Raw genomic sequence first — 18,179 nt, forward strand, 5'->3', positions numbered from 1 at the left:
TGAAGAGTGTTTTTGTGGAACAATGGGCCAGACTCACACCTGAGCAATGTAAGCGACTAGTGTCTCCATAGAGGAAACGTCTTGAAGTTTCATCACCAACAAAGGCTTTTGTACGAAGTATTAAATATATTTCAGTAACTGTGTATGCCGCCCCTGCAGCGGTCGAACCGCTCGGATCCGGGGTTTACTGCTGTGGCTCGAGGGTCTCAGACCCGGGGGCTTGCAGCCACGTCAAATGAAAGGGGTATTTACAGGGGATAAGAGTTTGTGACGCCACCTGTGGTTCGCAGTAAGGGGAGTACCGCCGCTGCCGATGAGAGTACCCGGGGGAGATGGAGTCAGGCAGCCAGATGACGTTCCCTACACGGGTGGGGGAGGCCCCGGGACTCTGGATGGTGCAATGCTGGTGTAGGGGAGCACAGCGCCGGTTGGAAGCAGGGGGGAACCACGTAATCACTCAGGCAGTGTTGGTGATGATGCGGCCACAAAGCAGACTCTGACAACAAGGTAAACCAAGTCTCTGGGTGTCGCTGCCCTCTTGGGGGAGCCCGTCCGGGTATCATCCCCTCTGGTACTGCTGGGTGATCCAGAGCCTGCCTCCGCGCACAAATTAGAAGTGTTCTGATGGCCCGTTGGCTTAAAGCTGTCTGGGCCCCTCTCCCTACTTGTTGGTAGTGGAGCTGCGCTCTCAAGGGCTCACGCTTGGGATTTCTGTGGGCTGCGTGGGTTGGAAAGCCCTATCCCCCTCGTTGCGCTAGTGACCCTGATCTCTGAGCTTTTTGGGGACAGTCCATAAAGTCACTATTCTCCGCAGGTTAATTGCCGGGTTGCCTGAAGCTACTGCCCGACTTATGGTCCTGTACCCTGCCGTGCTTTCGGTCCCAGACCGGTTAGTAGACTCGAGCTGCTGACTGTCCTCCAAGACTGGGTCTAGGCATCCACCCTCAATACCCTGCAACCGGGTCTCCGAGTCCTCCGAGCCCAGACTACCGTCTGCGACCCAACCTGCAACTCCCAGGGAGCCACTACCCCCTAGCTCCTCACTTCTTGAGGACTAACTCTCAACTCTCTCTACTTCCCTCACACCAGTCTGCCTGACCCCTAGGTGGGCGGCCCTATTCCAGCTCAGCAGCCCACTGGTATGTCTGACAGGGTGTGGTGTGAGGTGTTGTTGGGATTTGGACGTTGATGGAGGCAGCACTATAGGTTGGGAACCCAGAACCATGAGGAGTTCAATACTGCACCAAGGATAGGAAGTGCAGGACCCTGTGACGCCCTGACTAGTCCAGGGGCGTCACATGTGTTCAATACTTTTTCCTTGTTTCATGTCTCATTGTAACACATAATTTATGGACATCTATGGTGTGATTTTTTTTTTCCCTGTGTGGATTGGTTGGGTTGTTGCCGACATCTGGTGAAAAATTCATGTCAATATCACCTTAAGACATAGACAGTCTTTACTTAGAAAATTGGTCATGCGTTCAATACTTATTTCATCCCCTATAAATCTTCTCTCATTGTTTTCTAAAGGAATAAAAAGATAAATAGTTTTATATAATAATCATAGTTAATTAAATGCAGTGAATTAACTTATAGCCCCATGGGAAACCCTAATGGCACATTATGATGGATTCACGAGAGGTGCCGAATGACAACCTCAGTTATGTATTTTGGTACTGTTCCTTTAACAGCCTTTCTCGGTATGTCATGTCGTGTGGATTTAGTGTGGGTCCTGTGGGAATACACTTGTATAATATAATGGCGGTATAGACACAGTATATTTATGACCCTCTGATCACGCTCCCTCGTTACCCGATTTTAATTAACCTGGCGTCACGTGTGTTGTACTTGGCAGCCGCCGACGTTTGTTTCCTGCTGTTCACCCCCAACACGTAATTCATTGTTCAAACACAGTAAAAAGTGATGTTATGTTTTCCCATGGGAGAGAATCATTTCTCTCGTAATTTCCCATCATGTGCAAACTATCACGACCCACGTACACCGTCTTTTCTCAGACCTGGACCAGCCAAAACATGAGATCACTTAAAAGATCAAAAATTGGTGCCATCTGCCCACATTATAGACTAGTGGGAGAATTTGTAAAGGATATTTGTAGGGTCTACATGGGGGTAACGTTCACCTTTTTGGAATACATTACAGGTGCTGCTTAAGGTGCTACTTTCAGTTTAGAAGACCAAAATCTGGTGACAAGTTCCCTTTAAGTTATCACTCAAATAGGTAATTTGAGTGATTCCTTAAAGGGAAGCTGTCACAATATTTTGGCCTTCTAAACTAAAGCTAGCACCTTAAGCAGCGCCTGTGCTGCATTCTATAAAGGTGCACGTTACCCCCTGACCCCCCCTGTAGACCCCACAAATACCTTTATAAAATCTCCCACCATGTATTGTCCGGTCCAATGGGCGTCCTAATCTGCGTCTTCTGTTCCTCCTTTCGCCCTCCTCCTGTGGTGATTGATGTAGCTTACATCTCGGACACCATCCACATAGGTGGGCAAAATTTCCATATTCCTGGCTCGAACAGGCGCACTTCACTCTGCCCTGTTGCGGGTAGAGACGAAAACATAGGTGTGCCTGCGCAAACCGGCAAGTTCTCTGCAAAGGCATGACATTGTGCCCAGCAATGTGGATGAAGCGGTTGACGTCATCCATGTAGGTGGGCAAAATCTCCATATTCCCGGCCCGCGCAAGCACACTTCACTCTGCCCTGTTTTGGGCAGAGCCGAAAACATAGGTGCGCCGGTGCGAACCGGCAAATTCTCTGCGCAGGTTCGAGATTTTGTCCGGTGATGTGGATGAAGCGGTTGACGTCATCCACCAAGGTGGGCAAAATCTACATTTAAACGACTCACCCAGGCGCATTGTCTTGTTGCGGGCAGAGCCAAAAACATAGGTGTGCTTGTGTGAATCGGCGAGTTCTCTGCGCAGTTGTGAAATTTTGCCCAGCGATGTGGATGAAGCAGTTGTCATCATCCATGTCACCGGTCAAAATCTCACACCTGTGCAGAGAACTCGCCAGTTCGCGCAGGCACACCTATGTTTTCGGCTGTGCCTGAAATAGGGCAGAGCAAAGTGCGCCGGGAGTATGTCTGCACAGGCGAGAGATATTGCCCGCCTATGTGGATGGCGTCCGAGGCGTCATCCACGTCAATCAGAAAGGAGGAGGGTTAAAGGAGGGACAGGAAATGCAGATTAGGACGCCCATTGGACCGAACATTTACATACATAGGGCAGGAGATTTTTTTAAAGCTATTTGTGGGGTCTACAGGGGGGTCAGGGGGTAACGTGCACCTTATAGAACCCAGCACAGGTGCTGCTTAAGGTGCTAGTTTTAGTTTAGAAGGCCAAAATAGGGTGACAGGTTCCCTTTAAAGAAAATAGTTGAGTAGGTAATCCCGTGTCTGTATAACCATACCAAACACTGTGCGGAGAAACTGCGGCACCGCACCACGTAAACAAATAGAGTCGGCTGCAGTTTGCTGGATGACTAAGAACACCATTGAGAAGGAATAAAAAGGAGTGCAATGTAGCTCCTTCATACATAAGATTGGTGTGAGTTCCAGAATTTGGCGATTTTGTTTGTACGAATCGATTAGCTTGACCCGGTCCATCACCCATGGCAGTAACCTGTGGCCACTGAACAGGAATCAGGAGAACCCAACTCTTTGCTTCATTGGGGCTCTTCTTTTGATTAGAAGTCAAGATGTTGTGCGAGGCCAGCTGATCAAAAGAAGAGTCATGGATTATCGATAAGTAAGGGGTGGTTCTCACGATTACGGTCCAGAGGACACTGATCACTGACGTAGCTGATGGACTACATCATACAATTAGATCACGCCAATTCTACTTAGAGACCAACCAATCAAAAATCCATACGATGTCCTAGGGATATGTCATCCCTTGATATTGCTTTGAGATTAGGGAAGCGGCCACCTTAGTGTCATGGGAATGACACGATAACCAGGAGGAAGGGCACTTAGACTGGCCCTCAGACCACGGGCTCTAGATTGTTCCTTATGCCAGAGGTAGGCTTGATCGTAGCCAGGTTTGGACCACCAGCATAGCCCTAACTCCTGAGCAGCCCTGGTCTAACACCACCCTCGGGGCGGACTGGGACAGGTGTGAAGACCCCCACAAATACCAATAGACAGGGGAAAACCAAAGCTCAAAGTCACTGCAAGTACACAACGAGGAAAGACAATATGTGCTCAGGGAGAAATAAAGTATAGGGAGGAAATAAACAAACAAGAAGAATATTTCCACCTCACACCAAATTGTATACAACAGTTCACCAACAACTGGGTCTCCATGCACAAGAACCGACAACACTGGAGCAAAGCAAGAGCTATCTGAGGCTTGTGAGGCTAGTTTTCAACATCTTTTATATGGCGGAGGCAGCTGTGGTAAGATGTCAGCAACCTGTGAACCCAGCAACATTTCACCAGCCAGCAGGAAGTAATTCCTGCTAACCGAAGACCAGAGAGGACTAAACAGTTGACACCCGACTCTGGCTGAGCAACTAAGAAGCATTAGGCTGCCTGCCAGACCTTGAAATGTGAGTTGATACACACAGCACTGGTGGTGCTCAAGTAGGGTACAAAACCGTCTTAAGTAGATGTAGAAACTTGGCACTCAAAATAAATGTGAATAGTGGTCTTTTATTAAGAAGAACTTGTAGGACCAGCACAAGCACAGACGTTTCAGTCAAAAACCTTCATCCGTGTGCGGGCAGGAGGTCCTCAGAAGCATTGTGGCATTGCCACATAGACAGCGGTGGACACCGTGTCATACCTAACTATGCCAGTTGTCAAGTTGCTATACCTTCTGAGGACCCCCTGCACGCACACTGATGGTCTTTGACCGAAAAGTAAGTGCTTGTGCTGGTCCTACAAGTTCTCAATAAAAGACCACTATTCACATTTATTTTGAGTGCCAAGTTTCTAGATTCTGCAATGTGAACAGAGTCTGGAGTCGCTATGACACTTAAGGCCCTGTTACACGCAGCGACATCGCTAGCGATCTCGTTAACGATGTGACACGCCCAGATCATTGCAATGATTTGCCGAGATCGCACATAGGTCGTTTAGTAGCGGTCACACGTACACATCTCACAAACGACGCTACATCGTTCAGCAAGATATTGTTTGACCAAGGCGGTCGTGTGGATGTTGTTCGTCGTTGGCAGGGTGTCAAACGTAGCAATATGTCTGCTGCGTTGCAAACTGAACGACGTGTCAACAATCAACGATTTTCACCCTATTTGCGATCGGTCGGAGTCGCTCGTAGGTGTCACACACAACGACGTCGCTAACGATGACGGAAGTGTGTCACGAAAACCGTGACCCCGACGACATATCATCAGGTAAATCGTGTAATGGGGCCTTTAGTCTCAGTCCATACGCTCATGTGTGTAGGGCAAAATTACACTTCCCATGATGTGGTCCATTGAAAGAGACATGTATGTGGTCCACTTACTGTTTAGCTTCCAGTTGGAGCAGTAGAGATCGGTGGCCGTTGTGAGGTTGTCAGACACTTCACATGGAGATCCACAGATGGTCACCAAAGTATTTCCAGGAGAAAAGCCGGTCCCATAAATATGAAAAATCCTATCCTCAATGCAGTCTGCAAGAAATTAAGAAAAAAACAGTCCTAACACCTACTCTCGCGAAGATCTTGAAACTTTCTGAAAAGAGTTCTTGAACATTATTAAGACAGGACAACAATTGCGTGGAGTTTCTCAAGGATGAATATTGTGAACTTGAGCTCACCATTGTTGTAGACTCCTTCTCTTTGGAGGCTTTGCCTCAGTGTGGATGAACAGCTAATAAAGAAGGAGAAAAGCCAGCTCCATGAACAGATTCTTCTTCACACACAGGATATTAGATGGCAAGTAAAAACAGTATAAAAATACCACCATCATCTACGCGTTTCAGGTATAAACTCCCAACTTACACCCGAAACCCGTTGATGCGGGTGGTATTGTTACGCCATTTTACTTGTCACCTAATTTGTTATGTTTGAAATTATTCCATTAAAGAAGAACCTGTTGGTGGAGCCGGATTGTCTACTTGTCTAGCTGTAGGAACAATGGTCACACTTGTGTCCTCTATTGGACTCAGGCTCAAACACAATAATGGGTCCCAAATGTCCAGCAGGACTCTTAACTTCACCACCTCTCCATCATTAATGGTCCCCACCAGCTCTGACGGGACGATATAAGATACATAATTTACGTAAGTTCTGAAGCCAATCACTGGCCTCAACAGAGAGACCAAACCACGAAAGTTATGTATGTTAGATCATAGTTGATGGATTGGTAATTACCACCTGAGTGGTGGTGCTGAGGGAGTTTTTTTTACTTTATTGCATGATCTTAGTCAACTTTCTCCAACTTTCAGATGGGCATCACAATTGGTCCAAACGATTGGGGATGATACGTCATCATGTTTTCTACAGTAGGCAAAGAAGGAGACCAGTAGAGCAGGAATGAACAATAATTGATCAGTTGTGTATATTTTAAAGTACTATTATTGTATTTTGGACTTTTGGATTCAAACCCAAAAAACTCATGTGAAGTTATTTACAGTACTTACCAATGTTATTCCTAAGTGAAGTGATCTGTAGCGGAAATTCCAAGGTAATATTTGATGTCGCCCAACCTCTTTGGCTATCAAGACATTGGATCCCATAAATCCCAGCTGGTAGTTGAGGGATAGAGCACTGCAACCATGACGAGTTTCCAGTAACATTGTTGCACTTGTGATTACCAACCATGAGGTCAACGTTAATAAGAGATGAGATCCCAGATACTTCAAAATTCAGCATCCAACCATTCTGTAAGACAGAATGGACCAGGGGTGTATATAGTTCTCCGAGATGGACACTTCCACTGGTATAGCGGTCATTATCCACTTGTATTGTAATACTCATCGTTCCATTGCCTGGTTGGACTGTACATGTTACTACTGTATTATTGGCTGTGGTTATGTTACAAGGATGAATAGTTCCTAAGAAAACTAAAGTGGTGTTCAAGCCTTGAAGTCCTGATCCTTTTATCGTCAATGAGCCACCACCGTTGATACCAAAAAATTGAGGATAAAATTCCGTTATCTGCGGTTTTATGTAAAAATTGTAAGGTGTTAGTGACAGACATGAATGTCCATTGCTTCCAAATGGGAAAGTAACAGTATGAGTCCCAGGAGAAATGGTATCTTCAAGTTGGCATATGACCAATGTTTCATTCCAAAATACTACATAACACCTTTGAGTACCGTCCACCGCAATATGGAGATTCTTGTTTAACTTTTCACCAGAAATATAAAGAAAAAAGTTGGTTCTTCGTAGTCTTGGAAGAACGCTACCAATTCTAGGAGTCAGTTCAGGAACCAAAGTCAAGGTGCAATTTGCTCCACAGAGTCCAGTGATTTCATTGACAATCACTGATACATGAATGTACGCGGGGCTCGATAAGTTGACTTTGGTGTTGACGTGGAGGACACATTGGATTGTATCATTACTAACGCTCTGAAGAAGGCATTGATAATCTCCTGAGATGATCACAAAAACCGAAGTATTAAAGGTTTTATAGAAAGATCCTGAAATAGTAAGAATGATCCCACCACACAATGGACCTTCTCGAGGCGATAAAGAGGAGACTTGAGGTTCGAGCTTAAACACCTTTTCCGATGTGATGTTAGCAAATCCAAGATTGTCCTGATACACCTTTATACAGTATTTTCCAGCTGTGAAGTGATTGAGAGAAATCGCAAAGTCTGAGCTCTGCAAGTTCTGGTAGGTTGTTTCATATTCTACTATAGATTCCTCGTTCTCGAAAAGTATTACCGAGTCCATCACATTGGCTCCTGAAAGATTCAACCAAAGACTTCCATTTTCTAAAAACCAGGACAGATTATAGATAGTCGGTGTGAAGTCTCTACGATAAGTGAAGGTAAGGTTCCCATTGGCAGTGATAGGGAGATCAAAAATTACTTTCTTGCTCATCATATTTGCAATGAAAACATTAAGAGGAACAGTGAAGTTCTCCTCATTAAGGTCAAAGAAGGTGTAAGGTGGTGTCTGGCAGGTAATAATCTCATCGGTGACCTTCAGCAGGGTACATGGATCTTGCCCAACGTGAACTAAAATGTTGGATGTGTTGCAACCAAATCCTTTACCGAAGATGTTAATAACAGTCCCACCTAAAATAGAGGAAAAGAGGATTACACGGGACTGTTTTTACTTTAATATGTGAAGCAGAGTCCTCACATGCCAAAACATGACTGATTTCTAGAGATAAATTAATTGAATGGAATACACCGTGGTCAAAATTGTTGGCTGCCCTCGTTTAATGAAAGCAAAACCCACAATAGTCACAGAAATCACTTGAATCTTACAAAAGTAATAATAAATAAAAAATCTATTAAAATGAACAAATGAAAGTCATACATTGCTTTTAAACCATGATTCCACAGAATTTAAAAAAAAAAAAATAAAACATATGAAACAGGCCTGGATAGAAATGATGGTACCCTAAAAATAATGTGACAAAAGGGACATGTTAAATTAAGGTGTATCCACTAATTACCATAACAAGGGTATACAATCTTATAATCAGTCAGTGGGCCTGTATATTGGGCAACAGATACTCACTGTGCTGTTTGGTGACATGGTGTGTACCACACTCAACATGGACCAGAGGAAGTGAAGGAAAGAGTTGTCTCAGGAGATTAGAAAGAAAATTATAGACAAGCATGTTAAAGGTAAAGGTTATAAGACCATCTACAAGCAGCTTGATGTTCCTGTGACTACAGTTGCACATATTATTTAGAAATTTAAGATACATGGGACTGTAGCAAACCTCCCTGAACGTGGCTGCAGGAGGAAAATTGATGAGAAATCAAAGGGACGGATAATCCGAATGGTAAGAAAAGAGCCCAGAAAAACTTCTAAAGAGATTAAAGATGAACCTCAAGCTCAAGGAACATCAGTGTCAGATTGCACCAACCGTCCTTGTTTGAGCCAAAGTGGAAATTACTAAGGAGGACACCATTGTTGAAAAAAAACATAAAAAAACTAGACTGGAATTTGACAAACTACATGTTGACAAGCCACAAAGCTTCTGGGAGAATGTCCTATGGACAGATGAGACAAAAATTGAACTTTTTGGCAAGGCACATCAGCTCTATGTTCACAGACGGAAAAATGAAGCATATCAAGAAAAGAAAACTGTCCCTACTGTGAAACATGGAGGAAGCTCTGTTATGTTCTAGGGCTGCTTTGCTGTATCTGGCACAGGGTGTCTTGAATCTGTGCAAGGTATAATGAAATCTCAAGACTATGAAGGGATTCTAGAGAGAAATGTGCTGCCCGGTGTCAGAAAGCTTGGTCTCAGTCGCAGGTCATGGGTCTTGCAACAGGATAATGACCCAAATCACCCAAATAAAAACCACCAAAGAATGGCTAAGAGGAAAACATTGGACTATTCTGAAGTGGCTTCTATGGGCCCTGACCTAAATCCTATTGAGCATCTTTAGAAAGAGCTGAAACATCTGGAAAAGGCGACCTTCACACACCAGACACAAGGAGCAGTTTACTCTTGAGGAGCAGCCAAAATACCTGTCAAGAGGAGCAGAAGTCTCATTGACAGTTACAGGAATCGTCTGATTTCAATGATTGCCTCAAAAGGTTGTGCAACCAAATATTAAGTTAACCCCTTAACGACCCATGACGTACTGGGTACGTCATGGATCGTGTGCTGGTAAGCCCCGCCCCCTGCCGCCGGCAGGCGGCGGTGAGACGCGCACATATCAGCTGTTATCAACAGCTGACATGTGTGCCTGCTAGCCGCGGGTGGAATCGCTTCCACCCGCGGCCATTAACCCCTTACATTTCACTGCCAAAATCTTGGCAGCGATATGTATATGGGCGCCGCCATGACTGACTTACCCCGCCCCCACCGGAAGTCACGTGACATGATCACGTGACTTTCGGCGGTTGCCATGGTAGCACAGGGTCATGTGATGACGCCTGTAGCTAACATGACTCACTTCCTCTCAATGTCGGAATACAATAAGAGATCTGCAGATACTGCAGAGCGATCGGATTGCTGATCGCAATAGCCCCCTAGGGGGACTAGTAAAATAAAAAAAAAAGTAAAAAAAAAAGTTTTAAAAAATTAAAAAAAAATAAAAAAACTTAAAAGTTCAAATCACCCCCCTTTCACCCCATTGAAAATTAAAGGGTTAAAAAAATAAAAAATACACACATATTTGGTATCGCCACGTTCAGAAATGCCCGATCTATCAAAATATAAAATCAATGAATCTGATCGGTAAACGGTGTAGCGGCAAAAAAATTCCAAACGTCAAAATTACGTTTTTTGGTTGCCGCAAATTTTGCGCAAAATGCAATAACAGGCGATCAAAACGTAGCATCTGCGCAAAAATGGTACCATTAAGAACGTCAGGTCGAGACGCAAAAAATAAGCCATCACTGAGCCTCAGATCCTGAAAAATGAGAATGCTACGGGTTTTGGAAAATGGCGCAAAACGTGCGCCACGTTTTTTGGACAAGCTTGTGAATTTTTTTTAACCCCTTAGATACAAGTAAACCTATACATGTTTGGTGTCTACAAACTCGCACCGACCTGAGGCATCACATATATACCTCAGTTTTACCCTATAGTGAACACGGTGAATAAAATATCCCAAAAACTATTGTACAATCCCACTTTTTTTGCAATTTTTCCGCACTTGGAATTTTTTTGCCGTTTTCCAGTACACTGTATGGTAAAACTTATGGTTTCATTTAAAAGTAAAACTCGTCCCGCAAAAAACAAGCCCTCACATGGCAAGATTGATGGAAAAATAAAAAAGTTACGCCTCTCGGAAGAAGGGGAGCAAAAAACAAAAACGCAAAAACGGAAAGTGCCCGGGGGCTGAAGGGGTTAAGGTGGGAACCATAATTTCTGTCCAGGCCTAGTTCATGAGTTTTATTTCATTTTCTTAAATTCTGTGGAAGCTGAAATGCAGCAAGACTTTCATCTGTTCATATTCATAGATTTTTTTTATCAATTTATTTATTATTACTTTTGTCAGATTCAAGTTATTTCTGTGACTATTGTTGGTTTTTCTTTCATTAAACAAGGGGTACCAACAATTTTGACCATATGTGTATAAACTAATCAAATTCATATAGAATTCTCCCTAATTTGTGGATTCAGGCTAATCTAAATCTTGGATAATCCCTGTTGAATTTCCTTCCTTCTGGACTAGAGCAGATTTGCATATTATACAGATTAGTATTAGCTACATATTGCTTTTCTTCCTTCTGAAGGAGAGCTAATTTGCCTGGTCAATCCTGTAATTGTAGTCCATATATGTCATGACGTGGACTGGGCAAAGTCAGGCTTGAGGCCAAACATACAACTTAACAGAGGTAACACCATGACAAACAAGGGGTACATCGGGGACACTTTAACAACAGTGGACCCTAGTGCTAGTGAGAGGGAAGATGGTCACCTCCTTCACTTACCTACCGCTGTACCCTGCACGCCTAGCCAGTCCCTAAACAGGTTCCTCACCTGTTGCCGAGCAGGAACCTTACAATAGTCCGGGCTAAGGAGTAGGTAGGTAAGGATCACTAGTCCCCACTGCACTGAAATAACACACCAGGGAAGGAAGACAGACAGGGGGAAAACAACATAGACTGCAGCCAACAAAACAACTCCAACAGAGGGTTACAGTAGCTCCTTTCACCTCCAGGCCCAGCATCCAAATGAATTATAATAACCAGCACCATCTTCTGGTAGTAGAGAGTATATAAAGGGACTGGGAGTGGTCCAACCTGGAAACACCTGAGATCATAATGAGACCGCTTGCTGGAAGAGAATGTTAACTTTAACCCTCTCTTCTCCAAAGGAAAGGGAATACATTTAAAATAACAGAGTCTCACAAGGAAAAGTGAAACTCATACCCAGACCTGTAACTAAACTCTCATAGCAGAGAGATGACCATGACACTGTTATATTGCCAAAAAAGTATTAGCCACCTACCTTCCTTCTGGATGAGAGCTAATTTGTGTGGTCACGCAACTTATTAAGTCCATATTCTCAGCTTCATATTACTTTTTTCATTCTGGAGGAGAGCTAATTTGCCTGGTCACCATTGAATTTGAATCGATATTTTATAAATAGATTGATGTTACGTTCCTTCCTTCTAGAGAAGAGCTAATTTGCCTGGTCACCCCATTTATGTGAAGCCATAATACACAGATAGATTGTATTATCCATCTATGACCTTCCTTCCTTCTAGAGAAGAGCAAATTTGCCTGGTCACCCCATTTATGTGAAGCCATAATACACAGATAGATTGTATTATCCATCTATGACCTTCCTTCCTTCTGGAGGAGAGCTAATTTGGCTGGTCACCCCATTTATTTAAGTCCATATTCTCAACTTCACATTACTTTCCTTCCTTCTGGAGGAGAGCTAATTTACCTGGTCACCCCATTCATGTGAATCCAGAATACACAGATAGATTGTATTAGCCATCTATGACCTTCCTTCCTTCTGGAGGAGAGCTATATTGCCTAGTCACCCCATTCATGTGAATCCAGAATACACAGATAGATTGGTATTAACTAGGGATGTTCGAATGCCACAATATTCGCCTTCGCTGAATATCCGCCAAATAGATCACCGCTATTCGACTATTCGTGAATATTCGATGCACAATGTAAGTCTATGGGAAACCCAAATTCCCATAGACTTACATTGCTCATCGAATATTTGCATAGCGGCGATCTATTCATCGGATATTCGCGAAGGCGAATATTGTGGTATTCGATCATCCCTAGTATTAACCATATATTACCTTCCTTCCTTCTGGGGCAGAGCTAAGTTGTCTGGTCACCCCATATATTTAAGTCCATATTCTTAAATTCACATTGCTTTTTTCCTTCTGGAGGAGAGCTAATTTGCCTGGTCACATCAATCATATAAATCCATACCATACAGCAACATTGGTAGTAGCCATCTATGACCTTCCTTCCTTCTGGAGGAAAACTAATTTGCCTGGTCAACCCATTCATGTGACCCAGAATACACAGATAGATTGGTATTACCGCATTCAGTTGAATTCATATTACATAGTTACATTGGTATTAGCCACCTATTACCTTCCTTCCTTCTGGAGGGGAGCTAATATTCCTGGTCACATCCATCATATGAATCCATACTATACAGTTACATTGGTAGTAGCCATCTATGACCTTCCTTACTTCTGGACGAGAGCTAATTTTCCTGGTCACATCCATCATATGAATCCATACTATACAGCCATAATGGTAGTAGCCATCTATGACCTTCCTTCCTTCTGGAGGGGAGCTAATTTGCCTAGTCACCCCATTCATGTGATCCAGAATACACAGATAGATTGGTATTATCCATATATTACTTTCCTTCCTTCTGGAGGAGAGTTCATTTGCCTGGTCACATCAATCATATGAATCCATCCTATACAGCTACATTGGTTGTAGCCATCTATGACCTTCCTTCCTTCTGGAGGAGCGGTAATTTGCCTGGTCAGATCAATCATATGAATCCATATTATACATTACCTTCCTTCCTTCTGGAGGAGAGATAATTTACCAGGTCACTCCATTCATGTGAATCCATAATACACAGATTGGTATTAGCCATCTATGACCTTCCTTTCTTCTGGACGAGAGCTAATTTTCCTGGTCATATCCATCATATGAATCCATACTATACAGCCATAATGGTATTAGCCATCTATGACCTTCCTTCCTTCTGGAGGGGAGCTAATTTGCCTAGTCACCCCATTCATGTGATGCAGAATACACAGATAGATTGGTATTATCCATATATTACTTTCCTTCCTTCCGGATGAGAGCTAATTTACCAGGTCCCCCCATTCAGTTGAATCCATATTACACAGTTACATGGGTATCGGCCACGTATTTAGCACAGATGAATAGAATCCCAGCCCCCATCATTACCGAGGAAGGATCCACAGCGCGGCTCCAAACTGTACATGTCCAGGACGTAGCGGATTGTTGGCTGAAACCTGAAAGACACGGAGAAAGCGGATGGAAACTTGTCAGCGCGGTAAACTTTCCCGGCTCCCTATGAATGATAATTGTCATCTGTCTACGTGATGTCACATTTTTGCAGGTCACATTGCACCTTCCAGAAACAGCGCCCTTGCCGACAGCAACAGCGCTACCAGCGTTCCACGGGATACTCCTTTCATCACAGACTCAAACGGCTTTTCAAAGCTGATTAATTCCACTAATTATTCATATAACGATGGAGAGGATAATTGAAGTCATCAAAGTCTTCCACCCGCACTAAGTCCATATGAACTTGGAGGCACATAACACGGTCAACACATGCAACCACTCCGGTTCAATTGGTGTTTATATCGCTTTGAGAAAGAAAACATGACAGGCTCGGAAAGCCATTTCCCCAAAAACAAGCCTAAATATCTAAGCAGGGTGGTGGTGGTGGAGGTCATGGGACGATGTCTTAGAAGAACATTAATTATCCATCCAAAGTTCTTAAGTAGGGTCACCATGGATGTTGTACAAGGGTATTGTGATGCTAGCCACTACTTACGGGACGTATGGACGGAAGAGTAGTCAGGAAAGCCGGGGTCTGGTAACGGGAGGACACGTATGAACATAAGGAGTAAACAGAGGCGTAGTCAGGTCAATATCCGAGGGTCAGAAATCAAGGAGAGCACGTAATTTGTTCCCTGTGTCTAGGGAAAGGGAATATGGTGACTCCTGACCAAACCTACTGCTGGTCCCTGGGGTCCCTCGACACTTTGGATCTTGCTAAATGCTTTATTTAGACATTTAGGCTTGCCTTTTCCCGTTTCTCTACTTTATTGGTCAATTGGCGTTGCGCTAAATATGGGGACATACTAAGCGAACGGCGAAAGGGAAGGGAAACACTGTGTCTAGGGAAAGGGAAGATGGTGACTCCTGACTAAACCTACTGCTGGTCCCTGGGGTCCCTCGACACTTTGGATGTTGCTAAATGCTTTATATAGACATTTGGGCTTGCCTTTTCCCGTTTCTCTACTTTATTGGTCAATTGGTGTTGCGCTAAATACGGGGACATACCAAGCGAAAGGGAAGGGAAACACTGTGTCTAGGGAAGGGGGAGATGGTGACCTCTGACCATACCTTCTGCTGGTTCCTGGGGTCCCTCACCAGCAGAAGGTATGGAAGAGGAGCTCCACTGGGTCTCCAAGGGAAAAGGAGGAAAACCCAGCAGAGGAGATACCTAGTATACTGATTACTGACAGCAGGAACAATAGACAGTCACAAATGCTGTCACCTTCTATTGCCGGACACCACAGGACTGTCTCACATCCGTGACAATACCACTAATCACAATGCTCAGATCCCATATGGCCATGAAGGTGATCTGATTAGATTTTAAACTATGCCCACCACTGAGCCACCATATTCAATCCCCAAAGATCTATGGGGATGTCCTGCTCAGACTTAAACTCAACAATCAAATGCTTAATCCAACGCCTCAGACTACCAAGCGCAATCATCAGATTATATTTGTCCATGGAAAAGATTAGCACTAATTCTTGTCTAATGCACAATGTAAGGATCTATTTACCCATTGGCTGAAAGGGGGATCCCATTCATTATAACAGACACATTATAAAATCCAGGAGCCCGTGGGGGCAGGGTCACTTCTAACCCATCAGATGTTACGTTTACTTTCCCGACCGGTGCCAGGTCAAGTGTCATCTCAATCTTTGCAGGGAAAACCTTGTTAAAATTTGACAGCTTGATGAAAATGACCTGAGAACCTGAAAAAGAAGTAAAGAACGGTGTTATTAGGGAGGGGCTCTCATGTGAGGCCAATTAACTGTCACTTAAAGGGGTGTTCATTCCCATTTTAGACATATACTATAGATGGAGTCCAATATTTTGCAAGACGAGCCAACGAGTCTTCCCGAAACCAGCGATTCAGGAAAGATTCTTCTGACCAGGTGTTTGGTTGAGTTCGGGCAGGACATGTCGAGTTGGCGAAAACTGGGTGTGAAGTGAAAGGAGAATGGCTATAGAGGAGAAGTGGCCTGTAAAAAGGACCTTGTCTGGACCAAAAATGTCTAAGAAAGCTCTAGATGTATTCTATACCTGAGGACAACTTCCAGCGTAGACTCTGGACCTGAATCTTCAAGAGATCACTGTAATACGCTGTCCGGGTTCGTTCATGCAGATTACTTCTACGGCATCAGACTCTGTTCTCATTGCAGAGTCCAACAGGCAACCAGGTTGCTTTTAAGTGCTCAGCTTTGCTGGGCGTCGGCTGAGTTGTTTCACTGCTCCTAGCCATGCAGGAGTTAATCCAGTGTATTACTCTTCTGCGGTCTCTTCCTATTTAAGGCTGAGAGTGTAGTAGGAGATCGCCGAAGATAGCTTCTGCGATTCTGGTCTCTTTGGTTATTTTGCTCATGGTGAACAACATTAGCTGTTTTGTGTGGTGTGAACGTTCCCCTGTTGTGAATAAATTCACTACCTGTTTCTTTATTCCACTGTACACATATTGTCTCCCCTTTGTGTTTGAGTGCAGTGTGTAGTTTTCCTTTATCCGTGCCTTTTCTGAGAGGGTTTTGTTACTGGGTTTCCGGCCTGCTCCCATGGTGGGGGGAGAAAGATCATGGCTTGGACAGGAGTCAGGGTCATGCTGGGGGCTCGGACCTGGCTGCCATCAAGCCTACCTCCGAGATAAGAGACAGCGCAGGGTCTTGAGTCTGAGGGCCAGTTGAAGGGCCCTTGTGCCGTAAGTACATACCCAGTGACAATCACCTGATTTAAAAGGATTGTCCATGATTACAAAAAGGGTCTGCTTCATTCCTCAAAAATAGTGTCACTCTTGTCTACAGAACTTTATTCATCTGTACACGTATTGTCTCCCCATTGTGTGTGAGTGAAATGTGTACAAGGTTTCGTTCCTTCTGGTCCGTTTCTTTTCGGAGGGTGTTTTGTTTCTGGTCCACTCCCAGGGTGGGGAAAGTAAGATGAGGGCTCGGACAGGAGACAGGGTCACGCTGGGGGCTCAGACCTGGCTACCATCAAGTCTACCTCAAAGGTAAGGGACAGCGCAGGGTCTCGAGTCTGGGGACCAGCTTAGGGGCCCCTGTTCCGTCAGTACATACCCTGTGACAATCATCTGATTTAAAGGAATTGTCCATGATTACAAAAATATCCTCAAAAATAGTGCCATTCTTGTCTACAGGACGTGTCTGATATTGCAGCTGAATGGTAACCATATGCTAATACTAAATACAGGATTAGAGTGACACTTTTTTGGCATGGGGGAAATGTGCTGATAATTACTAACAATTACAAGGCAAGGTAAGGAAACTCATCCATTTGCATCCAGTTTTGAATATGTTATACTAGTTTTTTTTTTGTTTTTTTTAGCAAATTAATCAGGGCAGCGACTTTGCTTATTTAACAATCTATGCAAATTGACTTATGAATACTAATGAGATCATGCATATTAATGAGACACAATTTAATAATTATTTCTATTACCTGCTGTGCTGCTTGTGTTTGGACTAATGGATAGAATAACTGGATTTAAGGAAGAATCGTACAAGATACAGTCTGGAAAAGAGATCCATCGCCGATCAATATTGATACTGACGTTCTTCTTGGACACATTGTCACGCTGGTAAGAAACAATCCTCATTAATAAATGAGATTGGTAATGGTATGAAGGTAAAATAATCTAATAATACTTGGGTAATGACTAGTATTCTTCTTCATGCACTTACCAGCGGAGGCGCTCTACAACCGATTGTAGTGGAATTACTTGTAAGAATTGGACACAGATAAGACCCAAAAGCTACAGCTGTTGCACCATCCAAACGGACCCCATTCAACGTCACCAGTTGACCTCCTAAATAATAAAATAACTGTAGGTAGAAAAAGCTAAAAAAAAACAATAAATCTGAAAAAAATTTTTTTATAAAAGTTCCCACTGCTATACCATTCCTGACCACACGGAGTGCTGTCCATATGAAGCAAGTGTAGGACAATGCTCTACAGCACCACCCAGTGGTAGAAATAATAGCTGCAATCATTTACATAGTTTTCTCA

At 43.8% G+C, this 18,179-nt stretch overlaps 1 protein-coding gene across 1 annotated transcript in view; it reads right to left on the reverse strand.

Annotated features, from left to right (window-relative positions):
* Window positions 1-18,179, reverse strand: part of PKHD1 (PKHD1 ciliary IPT domain containing fibrocystin/polyductin) — an 832,619-nt gene that overhangs the window by 685,934 nt on the left and 128,506 nt on the right. Inside the window, exons 27-32 of the mRNA XM_075341622.1 lie at window positions 17,855-17,979; window positions 17,613-17,748; window positions 15,682-15,877; window positions 14,037-14,104; window positions 6,611-8,215; window positions 5,493-5,639 (exon numbers count right to left, since the gene is read on the reverse strand). Coding sequence (XP_075197737.1) covers window positions 5,493-5,639; window positions 6,611-8,215; window positions 14,037-14,104; window positions 15,682-15,877; window positions 17,613-17,748; window positions 17,855-17,979 — 2,277 coding nt within the window. The remainder of the gene's footprint in view (window positions 1-5,492; window positions 5,640-6,610; window positions 8,216-14,036; window positions 14,105-15,681; window positions 15,878-17,612; window positions 17,749-17,854; window positions 17,980-18,179) is intronic.

This window comes from Anomaloglossus baeobatrachus, chromosome 3 (genome assembly GCF_048569485.1).
Source record: "Anomaloglossus baeobatrachus isolate aAnoBae1 chromosome 3, aAnoBae1.hap1, whole genome shotgun sequence".
NCBI lineage: Eukaryota > Metazoa > Chordata > Amphibia > Anura > Aromobatidae > Anomaloglossus > Anomaloglossus baeobatrachus.